Source organism: Carassius gibelio, chromosome A23, assembly GCF_023724105.1.
Source record: "Carassius gibelio isolate Cgi1373 ecotype wild population from Czech Republic chromosome A23, carGib1.2-hapl.c, whole genome shotgun sequence".
NCBI classification, from domain to species: Eukaryota; Metazoa; Chordata; class Actinopteri; order Cypriniformes; family Cyprinidae; genus Carassius; species Carassius gibelio.
The window spans coordinates 23,212,772-23,240,651 of NC_068393.1; the positions used below are offsets into that span (position 1 = coordinate 23,212,772).

The 27,880-nt window shown below is 37.4% G+C and overlaps 1 protein-coding gene across 3 annotated transcripts in view; it reads right to left on the reverse strand.

Moving 5' to 3' along the window:
• Window positions 1-5,145: 5,145 nt before the first annotated feature.
• The window catches only part of LOC127944782 (plexin-A1), a 205,945-nt gene continuing 183,210 nt past the window's right edge, over window positions 5,146-27,880 (reverse strand). For 2 of the 3 annotated variants that reach the window (XM_052541032.1, XM_052541030.1), the window contains 12 exons: window positions 27,439-27,587; window positions 25,282-25,538; window positions 24,091-24,157; window positions 19,380-19,526; window positions 18,792-18,951; window positions 16,796-16,899; window positions 15,852-15,948; window positions 12,984-13,174; window positions 11,224-11,393; window positions 10,910-11,122; window positions 10,644-10,794; window positions 5,146-8,693 (listed from right to left, as the gene is read on the reverse strand). In XM_052541032.1, the coding sequence (XP_052396992.1) occupies window positions 8,598-8,693; window positions 10,644-10,794; window positions 10,910-11,122; window positions 11,224-11,393; window positions 12,984-13,174; window positions 15,852-15,948; window positions 16,796-16,899; window positions 18,792-18,951; window positions 19,380-19,526; window positions 24,091-24,157; window positions 25,282-25,538; window positions 27,439-27,587 (1,802 nt within the window). In that variant the 3' untranslated portion in view covers window positions 5,146-8,597. The remainder of the gene's footprint in view (window positions 8,694-10,643; window positions 10,795-10,909; window positions 11,123-11,223; window positions 11,394-12,983; window positions 13,175-15,851; window positions 15,949-16,795; window positions 16,900-18,791; window positions 18,952-19,379; window positions 19,527-24,090; window positions 24,158-25,281; window positions 25,539-27,438; window positions 27,588-27,880) is intronic. The other variant, XM_052541031.1, reaches the window with a different exon arrangement.

Sequence of the window (27,880 nt, forward strand, 5' to 3'; positions counted from 1 at the left end):
ACATACACACACACACGCATACATACTATCTCTGGATCCGCAGAAAGGTTCTCTGTTGCTTCAAAGATTCAGTTTGGCGTGCTCACATCCCAAAATGCAATGCTTCTCTTATCTCTGCAAACCATAAAGAACCACCATGTAAATCCCCCGCTGATAAATTGAAAGATTGCAAAATGCATGCAACCTCTTCATTGCTCTCATTAAGTTCAGTTTATTTGCATCATCGCCACTCTTTTGTTAGTTACATATTGAGATTTAAAGTCATGGGAGCCACGTATATAAAAACTTTTCAAACTAATTGGTTTTACGTGACCTTATTTTAGGTGTCAGTTTTTCTGAAGGCGTAACTAAATTTATGTCTCAGCTAAATAATTAAAAGTCTTTGTTTGAGTGAGTCTGGAACATAAAACTACTTTTTAGAGGATGATATTTAAGTGTTTAAAAGGATTACCTTAACATTTATGCTGAGATGGTGCTGAAAACAGAGCCATTGGTGAGAGAATATTTCTGAATGAGTGCACAGCCAAATGATGTCACCAAAAAAGTTCACTGTTTGTCTAAAGTGCTTTACATATGCCAGGATGTTTAAGGATGATGTAAAAGATTACAAAAGACTGCCTAAATTTATCAACAGTAATGATAATTATTCTTAAAACAAGCAAGAAGACAAAGTAAACATTATTACGGTGCCTGTAAGGTGACTTGTTCGGTTTAGCCTACTTAATGAATGTATTACTTTATGAATGAATGAATCCATCTCTGATAATCCCGGGTTGCTATGGTCACACAGGTTTGTTTACGCATTTAACTCGTGGCCACGAGAAAAACATGTCATTCCCTCAACATAAGAAGTCATGGCCACGAGATAATATGACGTTCCCACAAATTGATATCTCATGGCCTCCACATATTATCATGTTCCCACAAGTAATTATTTAGTGGCCATGACAAAACTAAGTAAACCGAACAAGTCACCTTACGGGCACCATACATTATCAATGTTGAAAACGGTTGTGGACACCATGATGCTTTTTTCCTGGTATCATTGTTAAATAAAAGTATGTTATTTTAAAAAATCTTGAAAAAATCTTCACGAAACCTCTGAATGCTAGTATGTCATGGTTTCTTTAAACTAATTTCATCACTTATAATAAAAAGAAACAATTATGGCTTTATCAAATAGGCTATGACAGGCTTTCTGGCTAATCTTATCTTAAACTGTTTATTCGTTAAAGATGATCTCATTCAATGTTTTTGGAGATTTTTTTCAACAAAACTCATCTCTAACAAATACAGATGGCATGCACCAACACTGCCTCATCATCCACTGACTCAACTAGAACTGATGCTTCGACATATTTACAACGTCTACACGCTCAACACCTTTGCTCCATGAGAAATAACAGCCAAGATCCATCCTCCCTAATCATACTGTCTACATTCCACTGCCAATCACACCCCACGTCTCGGAGCTCAGTAATCAAAACGGCTCTCAGCAAAGCGCCATCTTATTACCTCCACGCAGGTGTGATCATTTCCAAGGGGCAATCCCAAAGCTTCATCATCAGCCTCTGTCCTCAGAGACCCGCTGAGAGCCGGGGCGAGGGGCGCGTGCCGCGCACATGAGTGAGCGGGAAGATAATTGTCCACATCTGTGTCTCTTTATTCTGACCATCAGCCATTCAAGAACCTGTCTGTCAGCGGGAGGCCTTGAGCAGAGGAGAGACGCTTAAAACAGAGGGAAAAAAGATCCAGAAGAAGGATTGAGAAAAATATGGGGGAATATGATGGAAGGTTGATTAGTTGGGCTGGCGAAGAGTGTGAAATATCAGTAAATGGGTGAATCTCACAAAACTAGCACAAAAAGAACAAAAAAAAAGCTAATTTGTGTTATGATGAATTATATACTTTTTTTTTTTTTTACAGAAAACATTTAGCTAGCATTAACATTTTTATTGTTTTATATATATATATATATATATATATATATATATATATATATATATATATATTCATCATAATCAAACACATTTTCCCTTAAGAATCTTATTTGTAATATAAAAATATATTATATTAAATTATTTACAAGTATCTATGATTTAATATATTTTGGCAGTCTTCATTGTTGTGAATATGTTGTGTTGTATTAAAATCATTTTATTGTCATTAAAATTGATATTTAAGTTATTGAATTACAATCAAAAAGCATATTCAGTATAAATTAAGCAATATTTATGCTATATTAAATAGTAATATAATAGTTATATAATTAAAATGTAAAAACACACAAAATATATATTCGGATTTCGGACTATTCTGGTTTGAAATGGTATTTACTGCAACATAAAAATATGATATTGTCATTTAATTTCTTAGTGTATAACTGAATATTTTCCACAAAAAATGGTATAAAAAAGTGTCCAACAATCACGATGGATCTAATGAGAGTTTTTTTTTTTTTTTCTCACACGAATAAATTAATAAATAAATAAAATATTTATTTATTTTCTGGGATGAAGCATGACCTTGCCACATTCTAATGAGATTAATCCAAGAGAATGATTACAAAGACATTAAGCATGGCCAGATCCTAAAGGAACGGAGCCATTTAATAATTTTTCCTAAACGACAGCTAATCGTCAAATGACAAGTGTCTGTTCGGCACTTCATGGTTAACTAAAACAGAATGTGAAAATAAATTACAAAACTCCTCACAGTTAATTTAAGCCAGCTTGAAGACACCTGAAGAAATGTTTTTGGAAAGCAGGCACCAAATCTGAAAGAGGAGCTACAGACTCTACCTCCATTCCCAGCTGTTGTTCATCGCTCTCCCAGTCCTCCCAGTTTGTGTTCCAGGGAAACAATGAGCAGAAGTCTTTAATGATGACATCTGTTCCTGTTGAGACATGGCAAATTAAAAGAACCTCTTTATTTATGCTGCATTTACACTGCAAGGCCTAAGGAATCCATCTGGTGTAGGTATTTTGACACATTTGATTTGTGGACTTGTTTTCATTACGACTCAGGGACCCCTCATACATCGGGAATAGATTTGATTCTTTAAAATCAAAATTTGAATTCAGTTATGTCATAAAAATGTAATACAATTTTATGTTTGAAAATACTTGTTTCACAGGAATAAATTCTATTTTAAAATATATTCAATTGGAAATTATATATATATTCCACTATGTTCTTCCCTCAACTAAGACAAGTTGATACATACCTCTCCCATCTCAGTGCGTACACTCAATCGCTGTAGCACCACTATGCAAGTGTTTAGCTTGGCACCATTCATTCCTTTGGATCCAAACAGGGATGAATTCAGAAGCCACCAAACACTTCCATGTTTTCCCTATTTAAAGACGGTACACGAGTAAGTGACACAATATAAAATGAAACGATTTTCTAAGTGGATAAAAAAGATAACTATATTGTATGGCGGAAGAGCACTTTGCAGTACTTCACCTCGGCGCATTAATATTATCACTCCTAAAAACTCCTCAAGTTGGTTGTATTGACAGAAGTTGGGGGGGGGGGGGGGTTCAGAAGTGATGATGTTGATTAATACACCGAGGTCGAAGTGAGATTTCTAGTGATTTCTAGTTGTGTCCTCTTTTGGAAGGCCAAACAAAGTCGTTTCACTTTCACAATGACACACAGCGTTTCCAGTATATGGCAGCGACAACATCAATACTACAGTGAGGATAAAAGTAATGCCTTCTTTCTTTGCGCGTATATTTGGGTGGTATTATGCAAATCTTCCCAGACAGTGATGGAGACATGTGGGGGCTTGTTTAAACTACCCATTTTAGAAGGTGTTTGAGACTTTAATCTTTGCGACTTTACGGATCTTCAGGTTCAGGTTTTACCAGTCCAAAGACAAAGGAAAACATGAAATCTCATCATATGATCCCTTTAATTAAAAAAAATGAAAACATCAGGGCTTAGAAATCTAAAGGGAAAGCAGTCATAGAACCACTCATGCGTGCAAATGAACACTTCTTGAAAAGGTGCCTGGTAAGAAGTGACGCATGTAAAACTATTCAGTGAGAGAATCAGAGCATCATTGTGTCGCTCCAAACGCTTTTCTAGCAACAAAGGGGGAATGGAGCTTTAATTGCTCTCGCCGTTCGCGGCGGACATCATTGACTGTAACTGCTTAGAGGAAAGAAAATCACATCCACTGCCAGGCAGCCATAAATCACAGCTTTACTGGTACACGCACATTTGAGTCTGACAGAATCATTTAAAGACTCGGTGGGCTCGCAATCATAGGGCAATTTGAGCTTTCCTTCAAAAAGAGTTTTAATTGAATTAGTCTGAGCGATTATATGCTCCAAACTAATGGGGGCAGTTTCATCTGGCGGGGCTCACTGAGCTGAATAAAGAGCCAAATCTCAGTTCCTCCATCATTACCGGGACTCAAATATCAGGACGCCATCAGATAAACATTTGCACATACCGTTCACTAGCCTTTCAAAGCCTAGTCGGATCACTATAGGCAGCTGGCTTCTAATACAACATCAGAAACAATTGAAATGGGATGTGTCCCATTCCTGTCCTTGTTTAACATTCAAGATTTGATCACTTTTAATTGCTATTTGTGTTTTTATGTAAGGTGTTTGATTGTACTGTATGTGTGTGTATATATTTCAGTATTGAATGTATTTATAATCATCATATCAACATCAATCATCAGTCTTCAACACATCATCTTGGTAAAAAAAAATTTCCAGGTCATCACAATGCATTCTGGGATTGCCTTATTCAAATGGTGTCTTAGGAACTATAATAGGTGAACTGTGAACTCATGCCTGAGCCCTTAAAGTGTCACATATTTATTGTTGGTAGAATTTACATCGAAATCCAGTTTTGTTTTGTTTTTTTTTCAGTCAGATATTTCTCTTCATGAATTTTGATTTGTGTTCGAGGTGACACGAATTCACTACGCTGGCCAACAATTAGTTGCGGAGCGGTTGGAAAGTGATCTTTATGCAATTGACTCTATACAATTGACAATGGTTCTTTTGAGCCACCAGATTTGACAGAAAGAAAAAAAAAATCACCAAATTTCACAAATGACACATTATATATGATATAGTGAAATGATAACTGAAAAATAAGAAGACCGGTGACAAGCAATTTTAGCAAAAAATGTTTAATCTCTCCTTGATGCATGTGTTTATTTACACATAATAAATTTGCAAAATAGGAAAGAGCACAATATTTACACAATGAGCATTTAACAGCCAACCTGTCACAGTTGATTCAAGTCTGAAACTCTTTAAAAGGTATCAGAATTAATAAAGTATTAAAATTCTTCAGTTTTTGTTTTTTGAAATCTACATGCGCACATTTTGTTCCTTCGCTTAAATGAATCAATCCTTCCAAAAAAGGATTTTTTTCTTCAATCTGGAAACACCATTAGTGGAAATCAAAACCCGGATTGGTCTTTTGGACTGAGGAGGAGAGGAAGAAAGAGGGCATGGCCAGACAGCGATAAAGAGGTGTATGGAAAGAGATGGATTGTGGGTAATGGAAGGGTCGGAGGAAGCGGAGAAGAATGAGAGAGGAGTTGACAAGGCACTCTGTGCGAAATGAAAGCTCTGTGTGTCTGAAACACCTTTTGTTCGGCTACTAACTTTTTTTTGTTTGTTTTGTTCCTGTACTCAAAGTAGTTCTCAAAACAAGTGTCATAAAATGAGAAGCATCACTCAAATACTTTACACAGCGAAATCTTTGAAAATGTTTGAATATCTCTGAAGAGTTCCACATGTTCCACAACTCAACATCTAAAAAACATTGAAAACAAAAGCTAGCACTCATCAAAAAAAAAAAAAAAAAAAAAAAAAAAAAAAAAAAAAAATTGAATGAAAACAAAGGCAAAGACAACATCGAAGTGAAACATGTCCTGAGACATTACAATGCAACCAGCTGCTTTACAATCACCATCACCAAAGTCCCGCTAACATAGCACAAAGCAAAGCACATCGAGAAAAAAAAAGTTTGACCGTACATTATGATATGTAGAATGACCATTATCAGCCTTTGGAATGAAAGAAAAACAGCAATGCTTATATTCTCAAATCAATTTGTAATTTCGAAGCATGCAGAAACTCATCTACTGAAAATAACATACTAACATAAGGAAGGCCAGACGGAGGGGTCTAAGTCACCTGCAATGCGAAACGTCCAGCCCTATCCTTCTACTGTTAAAATTAAGACATACACGTCCCAACAGTAGGGGTGTGTTGTCCTGTGTGTTTACTTCAAGAAAGTCCATCTACAGTACTTCATTGATGACTCCTTCAACGTAGCTTGAGTTTGCTCTAAGAATGACAGGAACGAGTTTATGAGAGTTAAACACAAGCAAGCAAATCCAACATCGATCTAATTCGTTTTCAGTAGACATCTGTGGGAAGACTGAAAACGAAGGCAGTTCCTTACAGGTGAACATCTTGAGTCTAAAGGGAGATTGTCTTTACCGTGGAAGACCTGCTCCCGGTTGATTAGCAGAAATCGCAATGGCATAAAATCAATAATGTAAACCGCAATCCCAAAATAAATAAATGTGTAAAGAGTGATTCATTATTACTTTCCCAGCTGGAATCAACCCTGATGTATGGCTGAGGTAACACGAGCGAAAACCCGTCAAATATTCGGTTGGTGCGCCTCGCTCTTTCTCTCACTGGGTTTCTGACCTAAATCTTTCAAAGATGTTTCTATCGCATCTCAGAAAGACTACTTCTCCTTTAATCTCAGCGGAAAGCCAAAGGAGGAGAGGCTTTCTCTTGTTTGAACATGACTGACTTTAAGAGAACTGCTGCAGCACATGAAAGCGAGTCACTACAATAAATATCCTCGCAGTTACCAACAAAAGATAAAGAAAAAATCCAAAACAACCAATATGGCAAAGAAAAGTAAAACAGAGCTCGACTTCATCCGCTTGATAGTCCTGAAACGGTTTAAAAATCACTGCACTTTTGTATTCGTAATACTGCAAATCACCAATCTTGATGGAAATGAGTTAGTGGACTTGAATATCAAGAGGAACGATAAAGAACAAGAGCAAAAACTTCGAATAAAAATGGCATAAGGAAGTCAAGTAGCTTATGAAAATTAAACAAAAAATAAATAAAAAATACTCCATAAAAAGATTCTACTTCCAAAAAAAGCATCTACTGCTGATATGATGGGTGTTTTAAGAACGTGAATCTATCAGTTAATGCCTTTCTGAGATTAATTCAAATCAACTTAGCTTAACTACAAGATTTCATGGATGGGTAGCATTCACGTACAATTATTTAGCTTAAAAACACTTTCTGTGTGCCACACTTTTAAGCTTGTAGGCAGCTAAAAGAAAAGTGGAACTGCATGGAATTAACGTTTGCTACATTTACTGTGATGTCACTGAACCTTCTCAGAATGCCAGATTGTGACATCATCAGTAACGGAACACATTCGGTGGTTCTTCAATCTCAAGTTTTCCTTCATTCTGGACTGATTTGTGCAAAAATGACTGAGAGTGCTCACATCTGAATATGAGAAATGAACACGAGATGAAAACGAGTTTTTGCGTGGAATAGCAAAGAATATTGTCCTCAAGTGGCTTTCAGACTGAAACCAAATTGCAATAAAGGTTGAAAAAAAAGTACAAACTAAGTACACAGATTCATCCACCAACTAAATAATGATTCTTGTTTTTTGTGAGGACAATTTCCCTCCAAAACACTAGGTACCACAGGAGGAACACATTTGTCTGAGTTTGTTCTTTTTTGCACATTTTTTTCCCACTCTCAGTTCTTCAGTCACTAGGGTTGTCAACATTTAAATCATAGCACATTTTATCTAAAGAAAATCTTTTTTTTGCACAAAACAACATTCAAATAAAACATGGCACAGGACATTTTTTTGATATTTTTTTTCATAATTCAGTCTGTTTCACATATCAAATTCATCTTGTTCTTTTCTATGTTAAAATGGAAAACTTTGTACGCATCTTTTCACTTTTTGTATAAAAATGCAGTTGTATATATATATCTATACACATTTATATATATATTTATATCATTTTCATTTGTTGTAGTTCCTGTAAATTGTGCAAATTCAGCAGTAACACAAGTGGCAGGAGACAGGAGTGAGTGAGTTGCTCAATCAACCCAAAGAAAATTAAAAAAAAAGATGATAAATTAAGCGCTTAAAAAAAATTCCATTTGTGTGTGTGTGGGGGGGGGGGCACCGCTTTTATCCTTCATGGGCTTTAAGGTCTTCTGGCTCATAATACAAGACATCCTTGGTGAGTAAAAGCAGACAAACGCGGCTCAACACACACTCCAAAATGATAAAAATCCAAAAAACAAAGTCCTTTTGGTTGGACGTGGCATCCGAGGAGACATTCTGCTGCATGTTGAGTTCAAAGGAAGTGATGAAAAGATTTCCACCCTGGGCTGAGGGGTCTCCAGTGTACTGCTTCTGTCCTTGCAGTCCATTAGCTTAGTGTTTGTGTGTGTGTATGTGTGCGTGCATGTGTATGACTGTGGGGGAGGCATGGGGGCATGGGTCAGGAGGTGGGTGGAGAGATGGGGAGGGGGTCCTCAGCTTGCCAGAGCCATGGTATCGATAACCTGTTCCAGTTTACTGCGCAGTCTCTGTCGCCGAGCTAACTCGTCCTTCTGTAGTGCGGACAGGATCTGTAGAGAAGGAAATGACCTCAGATTTGAGTTATTTAGTTGGTTTCTGAGGCAACAGACTTCCGTGAATAAGTTACATTTCCCACAATAATCTCAGCATGGAAATGATAAGATACACAAAGCCTTAATTACACAATTATTAGATTTTCCTCTATTTTATTGCACAGGTGCTTAAAGATGTTTCCTTTGTCGGTCAGGATGTAGAAAACATACAATGAAAGATACAAATACATACAAAAATCACACCAAAGTCACTACAACACCCATTATAAACTACCTAGGAGACTTTAAAGTCATCTTTAAAGTGTTTGTAACCCATTAAAACTTGATTTTATGCAATTTTATGAAAAATCGCTGGGGGAGGGGCTAAAAATAGAAGGGCTTGATGATGTCAGCTGACAAGAAAAGTCGTTTCAGAGGTAGAGTGATTTTAAATTTAATGGTTCACAATAATTATACTGATTTGAGTTGGGCCTCAAACCTACAACATTCTACCAGTCAAGATCTTTAACCACTTGACTTCATCATTTCCTTTGGGTATGTGTCTGTCTGCTGACGGAAATGCACGTGCCGCTCAGAACTTGTTTGCGAAACAGCGTGTGATGCTAATACCCATCTGTTTGGTTTAACCAAAAGCAAGTGTCTAAATGTAAAGGAAACAGCAAAGAAAAGAATCTCCAACTCCCTCAGCGTAAGATAATGGACTGCTAATTTCCCTCCTGTTTTCATGCAGGTTCAGCGAGGGGATTCATGTGGACACGTGTGCATCTGGATAATAAAGACTAATGAACATAAACGACTGTTTAAAACGCAACCAGCTGCAGTGTATTAATGTCAGACAGGGAGAGGGAGAGCGGTTTCATAGAGAGTCGAGATGAGGTTTGATGAGTTGTGTTAGACTAAACTCTCCCGAAGGTGAGAAACGGAAGATGGAAATGAAATAATTTAGAAAGAAACAAGGGTAGGTGCTAACTATGGACACCTTTTTATATCTGCTTAATAGGTGAAGAAACACAGTTGCAAATGTAGGAATAATTATGGAGAGCCACTGTGTCTTTTTCTTTCACTAAAACACACACACACACACACACACCCTCATTTCTGTGTGAGGTAGAACTAAATGGTTTCCTTCGGTGGCTCATTATCTCTCCATTTATCCAGCCTGGCTGGAATGAGTCACTGATTCTGACACATGATCTCGTGTGTGCTGTCAGATGGCGTTATGTGTGAAGGGCTACATGGATAATACTGAATCTGAATGGCTATGTATTAAATGTGTTAGATTTCAGATTTTGCCATTTTAACAGCCTATTCCGGCCTGCTTTGGTCGAAATCTGATGTACTAGTCAGAGTAGCCACCATATTTTTCTCTTTCTTTCATTTTTCTTCTGTGAAACATCTTCAGAATAGCATTCTACACACAATTTTTCTAAAAAGTGGAATGCATTATTTATAGCAAACTAATTATCTGTATGCATGAAGCAGCTACTACCTATTTGCTGAATAGTTAAGTGTGCAACCAGACCACAATGTATGAAATAGAGTATCCCATGATGCAACTTGCTCAACTTAACCTTGTATTTCTTCGTTGACCTTCTAATGTTGCTCAAACATATATCTCTTGACTCTGTGTTTGATTTAAGTTTCATGCAAATGTTTTATTTAATTCCTGAGATAACCAGATGCAACTTGATGCATTAGCCATGCAACAGTATGGTCATGTGACAATGTGTTTTGAAATTATATATATATATATGGTTCAACTGGTTTTGCCTAAAGACTAAAACGTCAACAAAGTTGCTACCCAACACTAAAATTACCTACATTTAACATACTAAAATGAATTGTCCTTAACATTAAATATTCAAATGGTTTATTATGACCATTAACTGCATTGTTTAAACCATGTGCAAATATTAACCCAACATATTCTACCTTTCTTTCTCTTACCTCGTCTTTGTACTTGGTTATGTAGGAGTAGATCTCGTGGAGGGCACTCATGCTGTTAAACTGGCTCAGGTGGAGTCTGGACTGCTCCGCGAGATAAGCGCTCATGTCCTGATCACTGATGGCGGGCATGCGCGCAATGTCTGAGTAATACCTGCAGGACAGCAAAACAGCAGGTCCAGATGAGTGTGCTGATTTGGAGTCTTTGAAGGTTCTAATTAATAACTAATAAGGGCATTTTCTGCCTAGCGAGATCTCATTCCACTTACCTTTCTACCCAGTTCTTGTAGTTAGGAATATCTTTAGCGTAGAGCAGCTTATTTGAGGGGGAATCTTTGCCAAGCTTGTGTTCAGATGTAGAGCAGGAGTCCATGAATGTTTGGGCCACAACGGAGAGACACGCATCTGTGATGCTGTTCTTGTGGATGTCGAACACAAACTGAGGGTTCTTGATCACGTTCACCCAGAACCTCAATGGCAAACTGCGGTCGAGGGTAGGAAATGGGTAGATGGTTAGAAAAAAGTCCTACTGATTTCAGAAATTTTACAATGAATGAAATGTTTAGGAGGTGCCACTCCTTACCAGTTGCTCTTCCAGGTATGCCGAACATCTGAATCTGTGATTTGGTGTTTGTCCGCCTGCTCGTCCAGGAAGTCAAACATGTATTTGATGGCGAGAGGGAGGGCACTGCCACGGTGAGCTGTGCTGAATATCGTCTCAAACAAATCATCAACGAATTTCTGTAAAGTACCCTGTGGAGAAAGAAGAAAACAGAAATGTTTCACCTGTGACTCTAAATGAATATATGACTGTCAAATGTCATTTTTTTCATATACGTTAATTTCATATACATTAATATTTAATCGGTGATTCTAAACTGGTTTTGCCCCAAAATCACGCTTTTGACTTGAAGTTGCTACCTAACAGCAAAATGACCTAAGTTATCACACAAAATGAAAATAAATTCTACTTAACATTAAATACTGGAATTGTTTACTGTGACCATTATTATTAAATATTAACATGGCAAACAGTAGGGTTTGACTGTTGAATTAATCAACAAAATATGGGAAAGGTTTTTCATTTCTGCTTCTAAAGCTCAATTTTAATTTTATTTTATTTACAATATTCTGGTTAGTTGCACTTTATTAAATACATTTATAATATGTTTTACCCACAAGCTTACACTGCGGTATTACAGAAATTTGACCGACAGAAAAAGCCTGAAAACCTAACGGTTTGAAGCTACTAGAACTTTCTCAGCTGTAAACCTATCCTATTGATCATAACGACTACTTGCATGAAATCTGTATTTGCAAAAACATACTAAAGGCCAAAAATCACTAAAGGGACTCGAGCAGCCAAACTGGAGATGTCAGTTTATTCATCATCTCTGAGACTGGGAGAACAGCAGTGGCTCTCAGATAATATGGATTGTGTTGATTAGGATGCTGGTGTGTGTGTGTGTGTGTGTGTGTGTATGAAACAGACAGGCACAGTCCATGAGGCTTCCCAGCATTCATTCTGTGCTCTGTCACCACGCACCATGAAGCACTCGATCCACAACAAATTACCTGTCTCCTGCTGTTCTCTTCCGCTCCAGCATTTCATTTATCTCTCGTTTTTTATTATGTATCAAAATTGACCACCCGAGAGACTTGTAAACATATTCTGATTTCATTTTTTTCCCTAGCCTAACAATTAGGAGGCAAAGCAATAAGCTAAAGAAACAAGAACAGAGGGAGGAAGACAGAAGAGTGGAAATTAGATAGCAGGAACATGATATTGTGTCCTAACCAGGTGCGATGTGACAAGAGTCAAGCAATTTCTCTGTCAACACTAAATGTGAATCTGTTACAATTACAGCCAATCAGAACATATTTGATGCTTAATTTGCAGGATTCTGGACCAATGGGATTCAATGCAGGCAGTTTTTCCCAGCACAGCAGTAAACAGAAATACAAGAAAACAAGGAAACTGAAATAAAAAACTGTCTGGTCTTTCATTGCTTATTGCATTTGGTTAGGATAAAAGCAAAACGTTGCAACATTTTCAAAACCTAAAGGTTCATCTCAGTTCTTAGGCATATCTTAAGATGCATTTTTGTCAATCACAAAAACGCAAGTGGACAATGCTAAATACAGGTGTAAAGAGAGTCTGAGAGGTTTTCAGCTTGTTCACTTCTGACCATTTCTGACCAATCAGGAAGGTGGACAAAAGAGACCGATTAAAACACCAGACGTTAATGGGAATGTGTCTCCTTCATCTACTCCCTCGTGATCGAATCGACCAAAATGCATCTTCATAGCAGGTTTAAGAGAGAAAACTTCATGCCAGCTCACCTTGGTGGCCAGCAGTCGCGTCAGGTAGATCTCTGACACCATCTTGCTCCCGCGATCGCCCTCACGTTGATCTGCGTGGTCGTGGTTTTTGACGAGGTGCCAGAGTTTGGTCCCGCTCTCTAGATCGGGCGTGATCATGGGCGTCCTGGACCGTAGACTGTCTGGGCTGCTGGCCGTCCTCAGCATACTCTCTGAAGAGAAACACTGAGTCAATCATCAACAAATTTTACAACACAGATGGCTCCATTTTTACATTTGCTAGGCCAAGAAATGACAATACTTGCCAAAAGAATTGTTCATGCTGATTAATGTTATAGTTCAACAAACTATCTAGTAAAAATTTATGTCTTTTATCACGTTCCTTATTTTGCTGCCATTTCATAAAAGCAATACACCCTGAAAGGCCATGCATTACAGTAATTTTACTTTAGTCAAGGGTGTTTTAGGTACTCGTGAAGCATTAAAATCACTGTAACGCATGGCCTCTCGAGGCTTATTGCTTTTATTTCATCATAATTTGGATGGTTCAGAGATCTCTGGTAGTATTGAACCCACAGATCTTCATAAATATAATATAAACCAAAAACCTAAACAGGAGGGTTGTAAATCAGGTCTGGCGGTCTCTTCTATCTGATGAGCAGTCGGCTGTTAGATACCCAGGAGTTACACATCAAAGATGAGAGCGGAGATGAGCGGAGCTCTGGCTAATGGATGGTTAAGCACAGTAATCTGTCTAAGGATAAGGCATTCTGGGTAAGGATCATTTCCTGTGGATGCCCTAAACTACAATGAATATACTGCATCTGCAGAATCCATCAAAAACTCCCTCAGGTTTATTCTATCCTTAAGTGGCAAGTGGGAGTGAAAGATAGAGTCCCGCGTCTGGAGTCTAGTTAATCAGTCACAGACTGGCAGGCCAGCGTGCTTGAAAGAAACAGCCACTGTAAGCTTAATTCGGCTCCTCGCAGTGCTTTTATATTACACCGCATAAAAAAGTCAAGGCTTAGAAAAACATAATAGTACAGAAGCAAATAAATAATAAATAAAGGAATAAATAAACCAGGGAATGAGCATTTTTAAGCTACACAGAGACCACAAGATAACGGAGATAAACACTAATGGCTGAAACTTATTTAATGCAAGAACATCAGCGCAGACGTTCAGGCGCCGAAATGTGTCTGAGCACGATTCGTAATGAAATACAAGTGTGTATTGCATCCATAGTGTTCTACGGTCAAGTTTCTAGTCCATGTAAACTAGAAATTCATTTTCATTCATGTACTGTAAATAATGTGGCATTTATAATTTTACTAAAGATGATTATTGTTTAAAGTAAATAATTTACATCAAATATATCCTGAAAAATTGATTATGATTTCCAACAAAAACAAAAAAACAAAGCATTGTTTTCAGCACTGATGATAAGAAATGCATCTTGACCACTAAATGAGCTTATTAAAATGATTTCAGGAGTACTGATGCTGAAAAATCTGCTTCATCATCACTACAGGAAAAAAAAAAAAAAAAATATTGCAATAGACAACAAGTCTTTTAAATTGAAATATTATTTCACAATATGACTGTTTCACAATATTTTTTATCAAATAAATGCAGCCCATAAAAAAAGCTACCATACCCCAAACAAAAAAAAAAAAAAAGAAAAAGTTGAATATTTTATTTCCTTCTGTATGCATCAGCATTATATCAGTCACCCTGCTTCTATAAAAAACTGATATCAGCCAAAGAAAACCTCTTTGGTCAATCGCTGACCAAATATTTGCCTTTGTGTATATGCAGATGTAAGCTTCTATATTTTTCTGAGTATGATTCTGGTCAAACAGGCCGTTCATGCCTGCATGGTACTACTGTAGCAACACGCAAGTGTTCGTATATCATTTCTCTATGTGACACAAATCACATATAATGCTCAGCTCAGGATAATAAAGGATGACACGAATATATAAAAATACCCTCTGAGCAGTCTGAAATAAGACTTCCTCAGTTCTCTCCCATGGCCTGTGAATGCATCGTTCATTATTAATGGTACCAGTGTCAAACTTCATTACGGAGGCCCAGGGAGATGCGTATCTCCATGTCCATTCTGGAGGCTGGGGAGGAGCGTTCCTTCGGGTATTGAAGATATGAATTCACTTCCTGAGCCTGCTGGTGTGTGAAAGGACTTGGAATAATGTTCAAAGATATAATCACAAACTTACATATCCAGAAAAAAAAATAAAAATCATGAAATGACCAATGATGATAAACATCAGCATCAACTCTGACACCACAGTGACGGTGCTAACTGCTGCCGTTTCTATGGCAATGGGTGAAACACGACTTGAACAACAACACGAATGTGTGTCCAGTGTTTGAGCACTCAGAGAATTATCTGAGACATGAAGCCCCCTCTCAAAGGGAAATATAATGGACGTCTGCCATGAGAGAGCCATGGCTTGAGTGCATGTAATTCTGCGGCAATCACCGATACTCGCTTCTGAGGAGGACAGACAACATTAAACAGCGTTTTCTCTCTGATCCCCTCCCCTTTTTTTGGGTTGAGGAACAAAACACTTCAGCTCTGTGCTATCATCACCTCTCACCGCACAAAAACACTAAGTGCTCAGAAAACAAAACAATATCATCACAAAGAACAGCAAAAGAAAAAAAACATTACGTTTGACAGCTTTTTGAAATCGAGACACGGAGACATGATACTAGCTAGAGTCCTCATTGAAACGTAGTGGGCTCTGGGAGCAATATAGACAAGTCTTTTGGTTTCATATGATCTCACTCTTCTGATTAAATTCTCTAAGGAGATTTGAACGTTCGGAGGAGAAAATCACAACAAGAATGAGACGGAGTTCTTACCGTATCTGCTGAGGGACTTGGTGAAGGTGGATGAGTTTGAGATGTTGTATGCAGAGTTTTGCTTTGGCACCAGGGCGATAACAGACCCATCTGTTACCTGAGGACAGTGAGCAGCACAACATTACTGCAACATACTCAGAAAAACTCAAATCACAGAGACATTGGCAGGCTATACTCTGCAAATCATATATATATATTATGCCACAATACTCACACAGATCAACCTGTATGTTGTGTATCAAATGTTTCTGATAATTAAGCACCAAATAAGCATATTATAATTATTTTTTAAAGATCAAGTGATGTTGAAAACTGGAGTACATGGCTGCAAAAAATTCATCTTTGCAGTCAAAGGAATAAACTATCTATCTAAATAAAAATAAAGTTATTATAAATTTCAATAATATTTAATAATATTACTTGTTTTACTGCATTTTTCAGAAAATAAATGCAGCCAGGGTGACCATAAGAGACTTTACAAAAAAAATAAATAATAATAATTAAATATATATATAATATATATAATTTTTTTTTTTTTTTGTAAAGTCTCTTATGGTCACCCTGGCTGCATTTATTTTCTGAAAAATGCAGTAAAACAAGTAATATTATTAAATATAATAAAACACTAAGATTTGAATTTGGCTTTAGGAATAAATTAGGGTATATTCAAATAGAAAACCATTATTTTAATTTGCAATAATATTTCACAATATTAATGTTTTTCTTGTATTTCTAATCAAATAAAAGCTGATGAGCAGAAGAAACTTCTTAAAAAAAAAAAAAAAAAAAAACAACCTTACGCATTACACAAAAACATTACTGATCCCCGATTTATAATTTCCAAGGTTTTAACCTAATCTGGTATTCTCTGTATATTACACCTTTTATTTTCTTTATTAAGGCAGTTTCCATGGTAACAGCTCAGGTGTGGACAGTAACCGTACCTGATAGTGTGCAAGTGTGTTCAGGCGTTTCCAGTCATTATCAATCTTAGTAGTGACATCCTCATCCTGCAGAATGATCCTCGCCAGTCGCCCCTGCCGCCACTCTGCAACACAAAACAAGTTGAGTATGGGGTGTCAATAAGAGTGGGGTGATGTTTCATGTTTAAGAACACAGCAATTACTTATTTATAAATCAATTTTTCAATTGAGGATGTCCCCAAATGCCTCTCAAAGCAAGTTTTGTCATATTTAGCTAATTTTTGGGAACAATTTTGTGCTCTAGCTACAGTATGTGTACAAAACACACATGACTCCCACAACAAGGACAAAAGGCTTTTCTCCTTTTCTCCTATTTAGAAAGGCTACATTTATAACACATGACCTTGTGCAGACCTTGTCCGAATAACCCTGTGCAGAGTGAAGTCACTTTCCCTAGTTGAACAGATACAAAAGCATGCGCTTGCTGTTACCAGAGTTGAGAAATATAACTAGGAAGCCAGAGTCCGGGTCAGATCTAAATGACAGATCTGATCAAGATCATGAGAATGACTATTCTAAGCCTCTTACAAGCAAACCGTTCCAATAAACCACTTCCCTGTTTATTTGTAGCAGGAGAAGTCGCAGTTTCTTATTTCGAAACAGGCTCTGAAAGACAGCTGCCAAGGAGCAGAGCAAAGCCAGATGAGATCTGCAGCTGATAGCATCACTCAGTCTGAGCCAGATGACAATCGTGTTGGGAACTGCTCGAGCTAATGGGATCTTGCTGTGGATGATATGGTTCAGTGTCTATTTCCCTGGTGCCCACAATGGTGACATCAGCATCCATTTATATCAAGCTGCTGATAAGCTGAACATTTGTATCAGATTACAGTACCTTCTTTGAACAGAGGCATTTGATTACAAGGATGTGCAAAAGGGACGTTAATAATTTAGTTTAATCATTTAATTAAGTTGACCAATTGTCAATTTATTTAAGTGACGTGACATACAGTCAAGTATGGTGACCGATACTCAGAATTCATGCTATGCATTTAACCCATCCAAAGTGCACAATCACACACACACACACACCATGAACACACACACACATGGAGCAGTGGGCAGCCATTTATGCTGCGGCACACGGGGAGCAGTTGGGGATTTGGTGCCTTGCTCAAGGGCACTTTAGTCGTAGTATTGCCAGCCCCAGACTCAGACCCACAACCTTAGGGTTAGGAGTCAAACTCTTACCACTAAGCCACGACTTACCCACAAAGTTTAGGTAATGTCCATATAATATTTGGACTTTTCCACATGCATTTTGTTGCATTAGAGTCAGTGATTAAATGATTAATTGACCATTAATTTTAAATGACAATCAACTATGAAACTTCCTGAAAAATGACTTGTGTAATATTTCATTGATGTAACCATCTTGAAGAATAACTGCTCTGCCATCCATTCATCTACAGGGGTTTTCACATTGTGTTTAACCCTTGGTAAGGCCACTCTTTGTCCTGGGTTATGCAACATTTTACTTGTGTAATTTTGAAAAGAGGTTAGCATCACTTTTAACCCCATGTTTTAAAACCTTCACAAAATGCAGAAGCAAAGGTACACACTATACAGTGTGAAATGATGCAGTGCTAGAATGTCACAGCAAATTATTAATCAACAGAAAACCAATCATAAACTGCCTCATTCAATTCTCATGTGTTTTTTTCATAGAAACCTTCACTTTAACATAACAGGCAGTTATTAAAACAGGTCATTTGCCAATCAATCTTATTGACCTCATAAATATGCAAATAGGAACATTAACCCAAGGTTTCCAAATGTAGAGTATGAACCCAACTGCCCAGCATTAATTACAAATACAGGGCAAAGAATAAATAGTGTGCACCTTGAAACAAGTTAAGCCAGGATTATGCTATCCAGGGTTTAGAATAACACTACATTAACAATTTCAAGTGTGAGAAGCCATTTTCCTCCCTCCGTCGTTCTCAAGAGTTCTTACCCAGGTCCATGTCTCCTGCTTTTGGTCTCTGTGAGTATGGGCTTCCTTTATACACAGCATCCAGAAGCTTCTCTTTCACCTGGGTAATTGTGTCACAGTTCAGGCATTTCACCGTCACCTCCGGGCCATTCTCGTTCTCGGGGTTCACACAATGAAGTGTCTAAAAGGAGACAAGATAAATCAGTCTGAGCAATTTATTATTAGCATCTAGTTTGAACAGTTCGAGATTCAAGATTCAAGATTTTTATTTGTCACATGGTTATAGGGAGAGCATATGACCACCTAATAGAGTAAAGATCAATCTATTAAATTATTGAATACTTATTAATTATTATTTGAAACTATCAGCAGGGAGTATAAATAACACTCTTTACATAAAGCACATGGCGAATTGACTAGTTTCAATAGGGTTTAGTGTTAGCCTGTTGCTAAGCTAACAACATTACATGTTGACTTTTTCTTCTATAATAATATGCATGATTTGTGTGCATGAATTATGCATGAGACTATTCAAGTAACTTTATGTTTAATCTCTATTTGAATGAAAATTAAAAAATATATATGCTTGTGCTGTGCACTTGCACTGACCAGAGTCTTGTAGTCAATCTGTTGCCGGATGAGTTTGTCCTCACTGAGGGAGTATCTTGCCTCTCCGGTGATGGCGTCTATAGGGCCTTTTTCCATTTGCTGTTTCATAGCACAGTACAGCATGAAGAGAGGTTCACCAGCACACTCCTGTAGAGAGAGAAAGAGTGTCAGAAACAACAACAGTGTGTAAGGACTCCATGATGTCATGAATACATGCACTGTAAAAAGTGGAAGACAAAGCAAAAAGATGACGCAATCAATAGCCCTGCTTTCCTTTCATAGTAACACGCGGACATAAAATGCATTTCAGGTATGTATATTGAGCAAAACTTGATTACTGATAAACTGTCACTTCAGATGTGAAAAACAAGCAGCTATAATGGTGCACCGCTTTGAAATAATCACAAGGACTTGCCAATCAATACAACCATTAGCCTCACACCCTCAAAATGCCCCTCTCGAAAAAGACAAACAGTTTAAATGCAGGGGAGGAAGAGAGAGATAGATGGAGGTTAACGATTGGGAGGAAGCACTTAAACCCCTTTGTGAAACAAACGGATAGGTGTGGAGAAAAAGAGAGGGAGAGAGAGAGAGAGAGCGAGAGAAAGAGGGATGGCTGGGGTGTGGACTAGGCTGTTTTCTGCATTAGCATTAACATCTTTCACTGACTAACAAACAACTTTCTGTTTTTCAGTTTCTTATTTCTTCAGATTTATGTTTCTGTTTGATCCAGGTGTCTATTAGCAGTTAACTAGCCTCATGTAGTCTGACTTACGGTTACTATTATGACTTACTACTATACTATTATGACTAATTCTGGACAATTAGCATCCACTCAGAGAGGAAGATTTGATCTGACTGACATGTAAAGATACCAAATAAAGCTAAAAACTCAATAAAGCATAAATAAAATATTAATGAAAGACTAAAAACTTTTAAAATGAGACATTTTTTTTTAAATCAGTGAATACGTTTGCTTCACCCTAGTTTCTGAGCTACAATGAACTGCAATGTTTTTGAGACATAAACTAGCAGTCTTCACTGTAGCTTCAGGTTTTGTATTGTATGTGAATTAGCTTGCTAGCTTTTGCCTCAGAAAATAGTGACTAGCAAGTTTATTTATTGTTGCTTCAGATAGCAGATAGAGTTTCACATAATCACACAAAATCTGAAACTATATCAAATAAATATGCAAATCGCTAGTTTCTAAGGAAGAGAGACTACACATAATCTGAAGAATTGTACTGAAACAGAAACTTCTTTTTGCAGCCTTAGATTTTTTTGTGGTATGAAAAGCTTGCTAATCGCTAGTTTTTGATTCAAACTACAAGCTACAAAGGATCCAAAGCTACAGTCTGAAGCTACAATGAATTGTAATGAGTTTCTGAGAGAGAAACTAGCAATTAGCAATCTTCTTCACTGTAGCCTCAGATTTTGTGTGGTATTTTGTGCATAAGATAAGCTTTCAAATCGCTAGTTTCTGCTTCAGTTATTCATTGTAGCTTCAAATTTTCAAGTCGAAATCTGAGATAATTTCAGAAGATTGATCAGGTTCTAATGCAGGAATCTTGTAAGCCATAAAAATTACAGTGAGGAGTCACATGCGAGACGTATTAGGCTCATACCCCTCCTCAGCCAACCCCCGACCGCACTGACTATGACTGGCGCGGTGAAACGAGGAAACCCACCATCTCCCTCCGCCTTACACATACCCACATGAAACAGTTTCTTCTGGTTTCCTCCATCACTTCGTCCTGTTTTACTCCACCCACCCTCCTACCATATGCGGTTAACGTCTCGTTAGCATCTGCGCTAATTAAGCAGACAGCTGCTAACGAGTGGGATCGCGAATACATCACTCTTAGAGACCCCCACTGCAGCGCACGCGGCCGAGAGACCAGACCTCATCCCACGCTTCAGCTTCATTAAAGAAAGAGACAGATAGAGAGTGAGAGAGCGCAGACAACATAGCCAGACCTCACCCACCCATAGGGCTAATGAACAGTAGCAGGAAAATATCCTGTTGAAATATAGAGCTAGCAGATCAAATATTCCGCACTACAGCCTTGAGCAGACTTGTTGACACTGTGGCCAGAATGTTGATAAAAAAAATATATTTCTGGGAAGGTTTGATTCAACTGTGCTGTCTGAGCCGTGTCTTCATATGTGGTATCACAAGCTGTGTGTTGGTGACAACAGCTTGTCAGTTCCACTAACTCATGCCACAATCCCATCGTCTAAAACAGCACTGCTTTTCCTAATGCTAATTAGCCATCTCAAACTGCCTGCTTCTGAACTTCTGTCAGTTAGCAGAGGAGTCAAACGAGGCCTCTAAACAGTCAAAGCTTGAAACAGACTTCAAACTAGCAAATCGGAATTGGGCTATTTGTTCTGAAAGTATGAGTTCACCCCAACCCCCCCCCCCCCCCCCCCCCCCCCCCCCAAATACAAAACCCCTCATGTCATTCTAAATCTGTTGAAATTCCATAGTTCACAAAAGATTTCAGGCAAAATGTTCTTGCTGTCCTACCATGTATGTAATTTTTTAGCCATACTATTATTGCCTTAAGTGAGACTTGATTTCCTCACTCACATGCAATCATGTATCTTTATATCAGGGGTTCTCAACTCTGACCCTCGAGGTCCACACACATGAACACAACCGAACAAGTTAAACAAGGTCTTCAGGACCATTAGAAAGTTACAGGTAGTTGAGTTTGTTCAAAGTTGGCACTCAACTCTGCAGGAAATTGGACATTAAGAACCCCTGATATATATATATATATATATATATATATATATATATATATATATATATATATATATATATGTGTTAATAAATTTATTAAAAATTTAAAATGTAATTTTTTTCTGGCGATGCGATCATTGCTCCAGTCTTCAGTGTCACATGATCAGAAATCATTGTTATATGTGAATTTGCTGCATAATTGTTATTGGTTTACACTTAATAATAATGGTTCTTATTATTATCAATGTTAAAAACTGTTTTTGCTGTTTTGTGGAAACATTCAGGTTTCTTTATATAGAACAGAAAGTTCAAAAGAAGAGCATTTGAAAAATAAATCTTTTGTGACATTATAAATGTTTTTACAATCGAATTTGAGAAATTGTATGCATATTTACTGAAGAAAAAAATAATTAATTTTAAACACACACAACATGGTATATGATGGTTTCTACATAAATATTAAGCAGCTGTTAACTGTTTGAAACATGGATAATAATAAGAAATGTTTCTCGAGCAGCAAGCATATTAGAATGTTTTCTGAAGGATCATGTGACACTGAAGACTGGAGTAATGATGCTGAAAATTCAGGAATAAATTACCTTTTAAAATATATTACAATAGAAAACAGTTATTTTAAATTTTAATATTATTTCACAATAATAATGTTTTGCTGTATTTTGAGCACATAAATGCATCCTTGGTAAACATAAGAGACTCTTTAAAAAACACTTTTTTAATTAGTATTTGAACAAATAATGACAACTTAAATTTTTGGCAAACTATTCCTTTACAAGCAACTACATTCAATTTAGTCAAATAATGCAAAACCACGTTCAATTTGTGTGTTAAATTAATCTCTACGAAGTGAAAGTATTCTGGACTCCTGTTTCCTGTTGATTAAAATTCTTCCATTGCATGCTGAGCCCTGCATGATCAAACTAATAAAACTAGAAAGCTGCAAATGCGAGAGGCAGAGAGATACAGAGAGACAGACAGGGGAGGACTGACATCCTGCAGCTCAATCACGCTCTGTGAGTGGCATCATGGAGTGATGCAGGATGGAGGGGGAGATATAAAAGGAGACGAAGCTAAGAGCTGATGGAGAGTAGGATGCAGAGGTGCCTGAAGGGATGACCTCTGACCTGCCGACCACTGACAGACAGCTTCTGTCTCATTATTTGTCACATCATGTTGGACCGAGTTGTTGAAAGGCCCTCTAGTCACTATGTTCTTGCAAAATAGAGGCAAGTTCATTTTTGTGCTTTTGTATGTGTGTTTGGGTGCATTTTTGGCTGAGTAATTAGACACTTTACACAAAAATAATTTACCCACCCCTCATGTTGTTTAAAACATGTAAGAGTTTCTTCTGCACACAAAAAAAAAACAATATTTTGGGATAAAAAGTTTCAAATGTTAATGTCCATATAACTGTCGAAGGGGTCTAAAAAGTCGAAGGGGTCTAAAACAACACTGTTAACTTTAATTGTATGGACAATATCATAATGTGTGCTTCACAGAAGCAAATCATACAGATGTGAGTCAGTAAATAATGAGAGAACTTTCTATTTTTGAGTTAAATATCTTTTAAAAAAAATAAATATGGATTCAGAGAGTGATTCAAACTGATTTTTTTTTGATTTTGTGAATCAAACTGTGAAAACTCACAACTCAAACAAACATTATTCAGAAGTTTGGCGTCAATAAGATTTTTTCTATGCTCAACCAAGGCTGCATTTTTTTGATCAAAAATACAGTAAAAGCAGTAATATTGTGAAATAGAAATAGAACAGGTTTCTATTTTAATATATTTTAAAACTAAAGGTATTCCTGTTATGCAAAGCTGAAATTTCAACATCATTCCTTCAGTGTCCCATGATCCTTCAGAAATCATTCTTATATACTGAATTGCTGCTCAAGAAACATTTCATATTATCATCACTGTACAATACTGTACACACTTACTTTTAAGAACTTGTACAGAAGAAAAGTGAACCAGTTTGTAAGCATCTTCTCAGCAACAGACTCCGTCCTTAAAAAGAGAAAGGAAAAGTTAGAGTGAGAGAAATATGAATCAAAATTCATACAACACAAATGAAATCCAAAAGTGTATTTAAGCTTTCAACAAACTCCTTCTAATGAAAAACTACACTTTTTTTCCCCCAAAACAAACTACCAATCTTCATAAAGCCCAGACAATTACAGTAATTGGGCAACATCTTCCCTCAATGGCCAACCTGTCGCCTGCCGAAGACCCCCAAAAGCTTCCCCGGAACAGAAGTAATTAAAGCAAGCCTTAATTAATGGACTTCAAAAGCTCCTAATTCATCCGTAGCTGGCAAACGAGAGCGAAAGCTCGTGTGAGCTGCTAACTGCAGCTCGTTCCTCCCTCAGGCCCACCAGGAGCCTTTTCTGCTGTTCAATAATGCATTCACACAGACTTACCAACTCCCATTACTTCCTTACATAAGGGCCAATTATTAAATTATATGCTTATTAATAAAACGGTGAAGAGGAGATAAGGTGAACATAGTGGGACAACAGGTATTTCATGAGGGGGAAGTGTCCCGAATAGCTCATTAGTGTACTTCAGTAAGTGCACTAGATCGGGGTTAACAGTTGGGTGAGATGGAGTGTACTGACTTACATGAACTTTTGAGAGTTGTGGAGAAATTTGGAGGTGGTATATCAGAGCTGGGATTTTTGTGGCATTGTAAGTCTACTGTTAGTTGTGATTTAGTTTACATCATTTCTACCCCCTCAATGACCCTTTGAAACAGGCTGTTTTTGTGACTGTAGCTTTAAGAGATCTGTAATGAAACAACTTCGGATTTTGGTGGCTAAAGGCCAGTCACATAAAAGAAGGTAACTATATGTTACTATATGACTGTTATAATTCTGTAAGAACAGTGAATTTCTGCAACTATAACAATAACAGAGGAATTATATAGTTAGAATCACTTTCAAAATTTGTTTTTAGCTGATTGACAGTCAATCAGAATCTGTTCTGCTCGAAAGCATTTGAGGCAGTGTGTGCTTAAGATAAACAGGACATTATCATGCACTGGTGTGGATTGCTGATATAGTTATCAGTCTTTGTTGTGAACAGTCCTTAACTCTGTATATCAGTGCAACTCTGTGTGTGTCTTCTCCCACCTCCTGAGCAGCAGTTTAGGGTGATTCTTGCTCTCCAGGTTCTTGTCGATGAGGTCAGAGAGCAGCTGTTTGAGGACTCCTGTAGCGTACTCCATCTCTCCCTGTAGAGCTGTCATGATGAGTGATGCCACATTGCCACGGTCACGCATGGAGAAGGAGCGCTGAGCTTCCAGCGAGCGGATGAATGTCAGCAGGAAGTGCTTCTTGGTGAGGAGTTGACCAAACAGAGTCAAGGCCTTCTCGACATTAGCCTGCACCTGTGGGAAAACACACACAGCAACTCATTATACACCGAGGAATAGAATACAACAGCTATGTTGTGTTTTAATTAACAGATTAATAATAATAATAAAAAAGAATCTATCAACTCTAGTGTGATTTATTTTTTATTTTTAATTTAACATGATTCTTTTAAAAACGTTTTTTAAGAAAATTCTATCACATCTATGGTAAAATAGTTAAAATCTACATTGTTGCCCTAAACTGATCCATTTATATCACTATTAATTAACCCAATTTTATGATTGACACAAATTAGTTCTATTTGTGTTTCATGCTGGAGGTCCATTGTGTGACTGGTTTAAGGTCCTGATACAATAACACTGGCTAAATAAATGGCATGAATTTTGGGAGCAGGACAATCCTTTTTAACCGGCCAATAGCATTTTTTTTTTGATTATTTAAGATTAATTTTATTATTTAAAAATGAAAAGTGATCAGTTTGTTCATAGCAAGACTAGGGACATTTTTAAAATAAAGTAAGGTCAATTTCATATTTATGTTGCTTTTAATATTTCTGATTGACGCATTATTCCTTTCTGAAAAACAATTTCGAAGCCCTTTAGTAAACTAAAAAGCATTCCGGCAGAAGTCCACATGAGGGACATGCAGCTCTCTGATTGACATCAAAGGGAATCCAAGATGCTAGCAGCTCAAAACACAACAGAAGGAAATGCAGAGTGATGGCGAGGAAGGACAGAAAGAGAAAGAGTACAGCAGGAAGCAGACATGACCATGGAGTCCAGGACCAAGAGCTGGTGATGTGTCCTTCCATGAGCTGCAACTGTCAATTTCTTGAAGCCACATATTTATACTAACAAAACAAAAGCAACATCTTACATGTGTCCTAACTAACCATGACAAGCTACTGGACTTTGTCGTTCGTTTGGTTTCCACAGCAGCGTCTACTGAATAGCCCCGCCCACAGTGAAATCTCATTGGTGCAAAATTCTGCTCCACATGTACAACCTGGCTGTAATTATCTCACATTGTTGTTGGATAGTTTTCATGGCTAGTTAGGACAAAGTGCTACAATTCAAAGAAATTATTAAAAACAAAAACCAACAAATAAAATCTCCAAGCGAGAATCAGACTTCAAGGCAAACCGGCGTCTATTATTGTCCCCTTCAGCACCTTATGTACCATGTAACCTGACAAAGACCTTTTTTTCCCGACAACACAGACTAATAAAGTGCCTCAAATCTTCTCTGCTGAGCCGAATGAAATTTGCAGCCTCTCGGGGAGGCCGATAGTAATGTAGGTTGCTTTGGGGCGAGAAGCTACACAGAGCAATAAGGGCCTGAGCCGTGCGCATAGGCACTTGATTACGCCGGGGACTCGGGGGCAAATACAGTGAAAACAAACCCCAGATGAAATAATAAACATACAATCCCTCCGCAAGCCAACAGCATGACCTGCAGTATGCAGGCCGGTGGACACAGCATGTCAGAGTTTTTAATTGCACTGACCAGTGCATTTTGAGGTTTCGTGATTGCTTTCGTTTAGTTGCGTTGTTTTCTTTAGCTCGTGCTATTACGTGTCACTGATTAGTGTCTGGCTTTAATGTACAAGAGGTCACAATCTGTAATGCATTGAACTTATAAACTCCAAATTGTAGGTTGGAACTTTATTCTTTCACTCCTGAGAGAGTCACCAACCCCATTTATCAGAAGCAAGTGATGTCAAAAACATTGGTAACCGAATTTACAATATACATTATGACCTTTCAAGAGTGCTGATCAGGCGTCTACGGCACAAATGTAGTTTATACAATCTCAGCACTATGTTGCTGTTTCTTGTATTAGTAGTCGTCTGCTGTTTTTTGATTGCATTGTTAGTTCTGCTCTAGGGTTACCATGGTGATGGCGATGTACTGACCCGTACCTCCATCTCCTTGAGCACCGGGTGGTCCTCAATGCCAGGGAAAAGCACCCTCATGGCATAGGTTCGGTAGTCCAGGAATGGGATGCCAGCTCCATCCAGCTCTTGGGTCAGTTCATGGATGTCAGTTTGGAGTTCGGCAAAAGCTGTGAGGAGAAAAGCACTGGTAAGGAGAGTTTAAACAATATCTGACCAATTAGAGCACTTCTAATAAAAAAAAGTTGCCTGATTTTTCCAGTTGCATGTAATGACTGGACAATGACTTTTTTTTTTTTTAAAGAATTATGTATATATGTTTATATGTATATATATGTATATATGTATGTATATATATATATATATATATATATATATATATATATATATATATATATATATATATATATATATATATATATATATATATATACACACACATACACATATATAATTTTACAAA